The sequence below is a fragment of the Garra rufa genome, chromosome 11, assembly GCF_049309525.1.
Source record: "Garra rufa chromosome 11, GarRuf1.0, whole genome shotgun sequence".
Lineage (NCBI taxonomy): Eukaryota > Metazoa > Chordata > Actinopteri > Cypriniformes > Cyprinidae > Garra > Garra rufa.
In genome coordinates, this window is record NC_133371.1 from 7,271,477 (window position 1) to 7,282,224 (window position 10,748).

General features: G+C 37.3%; 2 protein-coding genes across 2 annotated transcripts in view; both read right to left on the reverse strand.

Annotated features, from left to right (window-relative positions):
* LOC141345981 (phospholipid phosphatase 3-like) overlaps positions 1-1,053 on the reverse strand; it is a 38,553-nt gene extending 37,500 nt beyond the window's left edge. The window contains exon 1 of the mRNA XM_073850897.1: positions 439-1,053. Coding sequence (XP_073706998.1) covers positions 439-628 — 190 coding nt within the window. The 5' untranslated portion in view covers positions 629-1,053. The remainder of the gene's footprint in view (positions 1-438) is intronic.
* Positions 1-10,748, reverse strand: part of bcl2l10 (BCL2 like 10) — a 57,936-nt gene that overhangs the window by 45,624 nt on the left and 1,564 nt on the right. The window lies entirely within an intron of this gene.

Here is a 10,748-nt window from a genome sequence, read left to right on the forward strand (position 1 = left end):
GCTGTTCCCATGTCAAGGTTTGACACAGCAGTAAAACAATATCTTTTGTGGAGAACTGTCAAAAAGTTTTTTTTGTTATGAGAAAAACAGATGAAGAGGATGTTCCACAACCTGCAAATAAATCTGTTGTGGCGTTTTAAACTTGTTTTCTTTGCATACGAGGGGAGGGGGTGGAAAAAAATATTCAGCTTGGCAACTTTTTCAATAACCTTCATCACTACATTATATAATGCTAAATAAACGATCTTGTACGTTCTAATAGAAATGTCATGAAACTTGGGTTTCACTTGCAAAGCATTATATAATGTTCGTGAAAGCAATTACAAAATGTAACCCAGTTCAAGTCTTGCTGACATTTTATGGTTCGCAAATAACATAGCATTATGTCATTATCATAATAAGTTATTTCAAAGTATCACCCAACTTTCCTTCTCTTACCCACGAGCAAACAGAGGATGTCCAGCCCGACCAGCATCTTTCTGCTGGAGCACTGAACCGTATCCACAGGTTCCGCGGGACTCGGGATGTGTTTTGTGCCGTTTTCCCTCGTTGCGTCTCCGGATCCGCTGTGATCCGCCAGCCGTTGCTGGAGCTCCGCATGACTGTTTACCGAATTCAGCTTCTGCATGTTGTTCGTTAAATTCAATGCTTCTGCCGGAGTTTTCGTCCTTCACAGCGTCAATAAAGCCAATTTGACAGGTTAGCAATGAAGTTCACTTGAAGTTGGGAAATCTTCTGAATGGTTTACGTTAAAATCCAGTCAGTGTCACAGGACATACGAGCGCACGTGTAGATGATGAATACAGAAATGTACACACAAGCCTTAACTAATAAAGCGAACTGACTTGTACAGGGATCCTGGTCCGCTCACTCTTACATGAAAACTCCTTTCCCCAGCACTTGTGAAAAGTTTCAGCTGCAGTTTGGCCATCATCTTCTGGACATGCTGGAGAAAAACACATTCCTGAAAACATATGTCAGTCAAAAGTTTGTCATCCTCTATGACTTGTACTCTCCATGTCAAACTTCTTTCTTTCTACAACCGAGAGAAAACTTGAAGCGGATCGTGTTTTGATTTGTTGGTATTAGTGTTATTCCTCCGCCCTCTTTAGGGCTGTCTCAAAACCTAGTGAGCTGCCTACCCAGACAGCATTTTGACGGTTAAACTTGCAAGCTGCCTACTTAGGGAAACACTTTCCAGAGCGCAAATTGGTGAGGTTCATAATTGCAACCAAAATTGTCTTATGACTCAATATAGAACAATCAGACATGTTTTTCAAATAGTTTTTAAATAAGCACTGTTTTGTCATGTTTATGACAGATAACCGTTTATGTTGTCAGTGTTATTATCCAGCCTTCAGGTGAACGCTATTTTGTTTGTTGTTGTTTTTTATGACAAACTTGACCTCCTTCGAAATGAACGAAATTTCCCGGGCAAATGTGATGACGCGTTTCAACGGTCATCAGCATGGTAAATCCAAGCGGCAACCTCCCGCTCTCTCTATTGAAACCAACACGGAAGTGACTTAAACTGCAATTCATCGACTGGCCGCTAGAGACTGGCTGCAAAAGGGAGTCAGTCCCATTGACTCCCCATGTTAAAATGCCCAACTTTACAGCAGAAAAAAAGTATGTTTACAGCCTGGTTCAAAAAATGGTTTCGGTCTATATAGCTAGTTTTGCCCTTCATGTCAACTGTGAGGGGGGTGAATTTTTTTATAACTCATCCGTTTAAGTTATATTAAGCCTTAAAGTTCAGCATAATTAAGGGCGTGGCCACTTGAGTGACAGGGGGATTGCCGCTGCTGTCACCACTGTTGCGCTAGGCGGGCGTGGTTTCAGCAACCAGCTCCACCCACATCCCGCCTTTTGCCCATGTTTGATTATCCGGGAGTGACCCACAGTGACGCGATTCCAAGATGGCGACGGCCGAATCCCACCCACTATGAGCATCAAAATAGAGCTTCAGAATCCTACGGGTGACGTCACGGACACTACGTCCATATTTTTTACAGTCTATGGGTAAATCCTGCTAAGTTTTTTATATCTAAAAAAAATGTACTTTTATAAAACCGTACTTCCTGTAGCTTTGCGTAAAATTATATCTAGTTTACGCTGCAGTGAGGGTGTTGTTGCTACAAGCTAGAAACCTATTACCTACCTATTAGATTGTGTTTTAATTAACGTCTACACCTACCCCTAACAATAATGCAAATACACTAATTATTGTTGTTCAGCGAAAAAATTGCGCAACATTGATGTGCGCATGCCCAGTAGCCACAGCTGCATCCCACCAAGCCATAACCGTGGGAGTGTGGGAAATTTGACAATGTTTTCTTTTCTGACCGCCCTTACCAATCTCTTTCTATTTTTTCTCCTTTCTTTTTGAAAGTTGTGAAAACACTCTCATTGAGTTTTTCTTTTGCTGTCTGAGTGAAGGCAAAAAAAATATATCTGATGTGATCTCCAATTCACCTCTATAGAAGTTTATCCAACTATGACGACTTCTGAGAAACCCAGATATGTGAAAAGGGTCCATTGTCAGTAGAGGTATGTATGAAGCACAGCTCACACAAGTCACCTTCAATACAAGCACCTTTCTGTTGGCCAACGCGGTGAATCCACATGAAAAAATTGAACCTGTTGCGAAAACTGAGTGGGCCTTACGCAAAATTTCCAATGACAAAATTTTACCCACTGGAAATTCAAAAACGGCTATAAAATGGGCCGCACCTTTAATTAGCCTATTATTTAACTATTGTAACTAAATATTTCATCCCCCATATGGGTGTATTCTTTTATTAATGTGGCTTGGATGTCGTTGAGCAGTTGAATCACATAGAACTATTTTCAAGTGCATACATCCTGTATAAACCTCCTTCTGCTGGGAAATGCTGTCTAGCTAGACAGCCCACTAGGAATTGAGGCTTTCTCCTTCTTCCTCTCTTCCTGCCTCTTTTCTCATGAAACTGGCAAATGTTGCCTCTCCCTGTCTTTCAACTCCGACTAATTCAGAAGCACTGATCAGCTGATCTTTTTCATTAAATGGAGGCCATGAAGAAAACCTTCACACTCCTTTCAGAGTTCTTACACTATCGATTACAATAATATATAGGCAAATATTTTCATGTAAAAAAAAAAAAAAAAGTCACATCGCACATAACGTAACCTACTAGATATGTTTTAGGCCTGTCTGTACACTCTTAAAAATAAAGGTGCTTTAAAAGGTTCTTCAAGCGAGACCATAGAAGAACCATTTTTTGCTCCACAAAGAACTATTTAGTCAAAGGTTCTTTAAAGAACCATCTTTTTATAATATTCTTCTATGGCACCGTGAAGCACCTTTATTTTTAAGAGTGTAGTTTTTCAATTATTTGCAGGACTGATGTACTTTGGAGAATTGGGAAATATTGCCATCTGGTGAGAGTTTTAACAATGACATTTTCCATCCCATCCAAAGAAGTCTGTGCAACTCTCAAGCCCTATTCACACCAACAGTGAATAAATGCTGAAGATCGGCGAATGTCTATGATGTCCACAGCCATCTTGAGATATTTTCTCAATGAGTTAGTTACTAACTGAGGGAATGCTTGTTAGTAATGTTTTAGTATTTTCTAACTGGGGGAATGTACTAACTTTGTTTTTACAGTTATACAATGAGATGGTTTTTAAGGGTTTTAAATATTAGTATTACTTAATCTTAATTGTTGGGTTGAATTGAACAGCAGAACATCTAATTATAATAGACGTCCTGCCAATTATAATAAAGAACAGAAATAAAACGAAGAGCTAAAATAAACATTATTAACAATAGACCTAGCCTACCTAAGACATTATAACATTTGAAATGAGTTAGTCAGGCTACTTAAAAATGTTACATAGTGTTTACTCCTACAACAGTTACAACAAAAGTATTTATTGTCTTTATGAACTAACTGTAGAAAATTCTGTTTTCTCACACAAAACAAACAACATTGTGGTGTGGATCAACTGACGTTTTTTTATGGAGTTCATCTAGACAGTCACTTTCATTTCAGTAATGTCCGTTTCATTGAATCTTCAGCACATACAGTACTGTACGTACATCAAGTAATGTGTAGAAACTTTACAAGACCTATAGGTGGAGACAAACAACCATTTGTTTCAGAATGAGAATGAGATACAAGCATGCACACAATGAAATTGGGGTTCGGTTAAATATGAACGTGTACATACGTTATTTGTTTAGTTTGTATTTAATATGTCTTTATTCATTTCTTTTATTTCTTATTATATGTGACTTTTTGTTATTATTTCTGTGTACTAGAAACTTAAGACTTGCAAACACCAACTATTTTTTATATCCAACATTATAACGAGATACCATTCGCTGAATTAGAAAATGCAACACAATGAGGTTGTCTTATTAGGGTTGATATGTCTGTTAAATAATCTGAATTTATTACTGAAGGACAGGAATTCTACTACGTCTACACATTTTGGTTGATTTCCCTGCTGAAAAAAAACAGCTAAAACCAGCCTAGGCTGGTTGGCTGGTATTAGCTGGTTTAAGCTGGAAGTAGCTGGTTTTAGCTGGTCTCCCAGCCTGGCCAGGCTGGTCAGGCTTGTTTTAGCTGGTGGTTTTCAAGCCTGACCAGCTAAGACCAGCCTGACCAGCCTGGCCAGGCTGGAAAAATGGCCAAAACCCCTCTAAAACCAGCCTGGCGACTAGCTATGACCAGCTAAAACCAGGCTGGTTGACCAGCTAAAACCAGCCAACCAGCCTAGGCTGGTTTTAGCTGGTTTTTTCACCTTAATGTTTTATAAACGGTATTCAGTTAATTGAAGTTTTTCACACTTTTCTATTATTGTTGTTTCAAATCTTTTAGAAAATACATATTAAACATATCTAACACGTGTAAAACATAAACCAACATGATCCAAGACTATTATTGGCCAGTATCCACGTTATATGCTTCAACGCTGTCTTCAAGGCGAGACTTCCGGTTCATTAGCCGCTATAGAGAAATAACGAGACGAATTACAACATCCAGTAAAATGTAAAACTGTTTTCACTACAAACCTGTGTGTACATAATTAATATAATACATTAAAACAATATGGCAACACACACCAATTTGCAATAACAAGCAGCAAAACCAGCTGTTTTGTACAGCTAAAAATAGTTATACATGGATGAGACCTGAAGCCACGGGAAAATATGGTGGACAGGCTGCATCTAAAATATGGACAAGACTGTATGTTATCAGTAAAAAAAAAAAAAAACCCGATGGTTACAATGGACTACTTCTCCTTTGTATGTGTGCCACCAATGTATGTGTGTGTGAAAGTGAAAATTAAATGTACGTCACATATGTAAAGGGATGTTTTTACATGGAAAATATCTGATACTTAAAGATTAAATCCCAGAGCCCGTTGAAGTGAATGGATGGTTGTGTCTCTTTATTGCCAACCGTATGAAAATTACAGCAGCAAATCCATCCTGAGCTGGATTAATGTCACACTTTGACATTGTACATTGTCTCACCTTCAAAATCCCCCATGGGCTTTATCTCACTTAACATGTGTCATCTTTAGTTGTTCCACTGACAGCCTTTCAAAGTAGTGATATACCTGTACACTTTGGTTCCACAAAGAAACTTTAACATCTATGGAACTTTTACATTCCACTAAAGGTTCTTTATAGTGGATGAAGGTTCTTAAGATTATTAAAATGTTCGAGAAAAAAATGACTTTTTACTTGAGGAACCTAAAATGATTCCTCTATGGCATTAATATGCTTATTAGATGTACTGTGAACACGGTCAGTTGGTTAAGGATGGAAATTGAGTAGGAGAGAGATGTCAGACATACCATACATAACATCCCCATCGTGTCCCCACACATCTTTTTTTTTTTTTTTGAAGGTCTGAACTTCCTCTGGTAAGATAGAAGATCCACCCACAAGTGTGACCAGTCACTAACCTCGCTCGCCCTAGATAGATGACCTAATCTTTGAAATGTGCCTCAGCATCTCTTTCGGTTCCTCTCAATCAAATCCATCTGAACAGCAAGGTTCCTCTTTTGATTTTCTTCTTCATTGATTTATTATCTCACCCAAGGCCTTAAAAGCTGGGAAAATCTCTTGTGGCTTTGGAAAGTGTTGATATTTCATCATTTCTCACTTTGTGGTTTATTGGTTTATTATTTGTCTGCAGGTGTCATGAAACACTTTATCTGGCTGATGACAAATAGCAAGAGTCATACGTATAGAGCATGTGTGGCATTAAACTTTCACAGGTAGACCACAGACTGGAGCTCATTGTATACAGGACGTAGGTTTCTTTGTTTCATGGGGACATTCCATAGGTGTAATGATTTTTATATTGTAAAAACACTATTTTCTATCCCCTGACCCTAAACCTACACCTAAGCCTACCCCTCACAGAAAACATTTTTTAATTTTTAGATTTACAAAAATCTTAATTCTGTATGTTTTATAAGCTTGTTTCCTCATAGGGACTAAAGAATGTCCTCACAAGGACAAGGATTTTGGATATTGCCATCTTCATGGGGACATTAAGGGTCTCCAGAATGTAGGGTATACTTGAACCACACATACACTACTCATGATCGCGTGACATTTGCATAACAAGTTTCCTCCAAGTAAAATGAATTCTAGGGAAGTTAAAGGGGAATCAGGAGAGAATATTCCTAACTTCTTGATTCTTTATTACTAATTCTGTTACTAACATGCCATTAATTTATATATTCAGGCTTTTTTTGTATGATTCTGCGTCACATAAGGGAAAACCACAATTGGGTCATATCATCAGAAGTGTAATCGTATATAGGTTACGTGCTTTTTTTAATTCGTAAAAGTCTTAAGACACAAAATTGTCAATAGCCAATAGTGCAAGTGTAGATAGATTTGTACATGACCATATTAGACTGAATATCACAAAATCTGTCAAGAATATTTCTAGCTCATTTTACACCCCAAAATAAGAAGAAATTAGCCTTTTTTTAAAAATTGTTTTTTGAACCACTAGCATTTTTATTACGATTTTCTCCTTCGATGCAATGCAATGCATTGAAAAAAACCACAAGCTATTTCTTTTTTGTTTCATCTTGATTTTATGTTTTTACTGTGAAAAAGAAAAAAGGTTAAACATATAAATATATAAAAATTGTGTTATATTATAGATTTTATATCATTAAATTAAAGAATTATTAAGTTAGTATGAATTTTCAATTAGCAGGAACACATTAAATTGATCAAAAGTGAAATTAATGACATCTAGACATCTATAATGTCACAAAAGATGTCCAATTAAAAAAAAAATACTATTTTGTTGAACTTTCTATCTACCAATTATTCCCCCCAAAAGAAGTATTATGGTACTGAGAAAAATATTAAACCTCACAACTGTTCAATACTTATAATAATAAAAAATGTTTCTTGAGCAGCAAATCAGCATATTAAAATGATTTCTGAAGGATCATGTGACACTGAAGACTGGAGTGATGATGCTGAAAATTCAGCTTTGCATCACAAAAATAAATTACATTTTAAAAAGAGTAACTAGTTATTTTAAATATTAATAATATTTTACAATATTACTGTTCTTACTGTATTTTTAATCAAACAAATGCAGCCTTGGCATCTTTCAAATACATAAAAAAATCTGACTCTCAACTGTATTGTGTATAATTTCTCTTCATATCTTTCATCCAGACACATTTTCTACACTTCAGCATGTTGATAAAACATGTCAGAACATGTTAAGTCAGAATAACAACGTATGCAAAAAATAAACATGGCACATTTTAGTACTGGTCTAATGCAGTGTGGTAAATGTGGTGGCTGCCACAACTCCGAATTCCTTCCTGTCAGAACATGTCAGAACAAGCTTACTTCGGCCACTGAGCAAGTTACGGCAAGAAAAAAACGAAACCTGCACCTGTTCACGACAGCGCGGTATATGCTTTAGTACAGGTCTCATGTTGTGCGTCAAATGTGGTCTACAGAATGTGATGGTTTTGTAGTGTAAAAACTCCCAGCAGTCTATTAAAGGGACTATGACACCTGCTTCCCTCCGCTTGACAGCGAGTAGGAGGGCCTGTCCCTGCCCAGACGAGAGGTGTTTCATATTGCACATCACCCATGCTTTAGGGGAAAGTACACTACAGCACTCCTCTTGGACATCTGCTGAGAAACTCTAAACAGGAACACAGACACTCACTTACACAAACACCAAGCCATCATACAGGAAGCTTGACACATTCTGAGGTTTGTGTACGGGCCAACCAGAAGACGAGAGGTGGAGGCCACGCTCATTCTACATCATCAATCCCAGTGTTTTCGACTCAGTTTCCTCACTCGTCTCTCACACTTGACCTGCACTGAGCCTGTCGGGCGTCATGTCTCTATCTGCTGACTACTACGCTGATAAAACGGCTGACAGGTGTGGAGGAGGTGGTGGTGCTGCTTTGGCACATCAGAGGAAGCTGATCCGAGGATTGCTTGTTTGGGCCACCCTGCTCACTCTAGGCTTGGGGGCATCAATAACTCTCCACTTCATCCACAGAGATTCACCAGCTCCAAGTAAACTGACGGTATGGTTGAATTCTATAATCTACATTCCTAGAAATATAGGTTCTCTGAAGGTAGTGTAGGTTCCACGATGTACCTTTTCATTGGTTCTTTATAGTGGAAGATGTTCTTCATGCTAAGATAAAATGGTTCACTGAAAGGTTCTTTGAGGAACCCAAGGTGGTTCTCCTATGGCATCGCTGTGAAAACCCACTTTTGCAATCTTTATGTGTTTAAAATTTCAATTAAAATGAAGAGAAATTCAGGCAAGTGTGTCCAAACTTTGAACTTGTTACAAGGTTTCAGATTCTGTTGTGAATTGCGCATCTCATATTGGTGGGATACAGTCAGACCACAGCGGCTGCTGACTCAAGACCGCAGATGAGGGGAACCGAGATATTTGTAATCACAGCATGCTTATATTTACAGACAGGACAGACTGAAATATATAAGCTCAAATAAATATATCATATGTTTACAGATTCTAGTCTGTACCCCACTGTACACTGTAAAAAGTTTTTACAGTTTCAACTTAGAAACTTAAAGTTCAGCAGCTGCCTTAAAAATGTAAGTTAAATCAACTTAAAACTACTATTCATTTCAACTCACAACAATAAAATTAGTTAAAATGACTTGTACTTTTAAGTTGATTTAACTTAAAATTTTAATGCAGCTGCTAAACTTAAGTTTTTATGTTGAAACTGGTGAAAACTTTTTACAGTGTAAATAGCAACATTAACATTAACGGCACTCTTAAAAATAAACATTCCTAAAAGAGGGTTTAGAAGATCCATTTTTGGTTCCTCAAAGAAACTTTCAGTGAAAAAGTTCCTTATTCTTTGTGTTTTTAAGTTTAAAGAACATTTAAATGATCTAAAGAACCTTTTCCACTATGAAGAACTTGGAAAGGTTCCATAGATGTTAAAGGATCTTCATAGAACATAAATGCCAGGAAAGAACCTGATGTTGGGTTATATTTAGTGGATGTACTCTTAAAGGAGTAGTTCATTTTCAGAACACAGTTTTACAGATAATGTACTCACCCCCTTGTCATCCAAGATGTTCATGTCTTTCTTTCTTCAGTCATCAAGAAATTATGTTTTTTGAGGAAAACATTTCAGGATGTCTCTCCATATAATGGACTTCTATGGTGCCCCTGAGTTTGAACTTCCAAAATGCTGCTTCAAAGGGCACTGAATGATCCGAGGAAGAAGGGTCTTATCTAGCGAAACATTCGGCTATTTTCTAAAAACATTTACAATTTATATACTTTTTGATCTCTACACAGAATACACACAGAGTTAGACAAGATGAGCATTTGAGGTTACAAAGTATATAAATTGTAATTTTAGAAAATAGCAGATCGTTTTGCTAGATAAGACCCTTCATTCCTGGGCAGTGGTAGTTTAGAGCCCTTTGAAGCTGCATTTTGGAAGATCAAACTCGGGGGCACCTGAAATGTTTTCCACAAAAAAACAAAACAAAACATAATTTCCTTATGACTGAAGAAAGAAAGAAAGACATAAACATCTTGGATGACAAGGGGGTGAGTACATTATCTGTACATTTTTGTTCTGAAAGTGAACTACTCCTTTAAAAATAAAGGTTCTTTATTGACATTGATGGTTCTACAAAGAACCTTTGACATCCATGGGAGCTTTCCAAGTTCTTTGAAGTAAAAAAAAAAGGTTTTTCATACTAAGAAAACAAAAACAATGGTCCTTTTTGGAACTGTTGAATATAAAGTTCTTTTATAGCATCACTGTGAAAACTCCATTTTGGAAGCTTAATTTCAAGTTCTAGTGGCTGTGCAGGAATCCTAGCTGATTACTGGCGTTTCAAAACTTAACTAGTCATTTGTATCATTTATTTAAAAACACACACCATTATAACATGTCTCTTTTGTACTCTTACAATAAGTAACCATGCCATGGCCGCACAATACAGTGAGTCATTTGTATACAGTAAGGAAACAGCTCATTTGGTCCCAATGTGGAAACTCAGTATCAATATTGGAGATATCGCTCTCAATCATCACCTCTCTTTCCAGCTCAGTGGAGCGATCTGACTTTGCAGAAGATGTTTGTGTTTATCTGAACAGTGTACAGTAATTAGCCATGATACCATGCCAGTTGGAAGGTTGAATCGTGTATGGTTACCACATGAACATGTC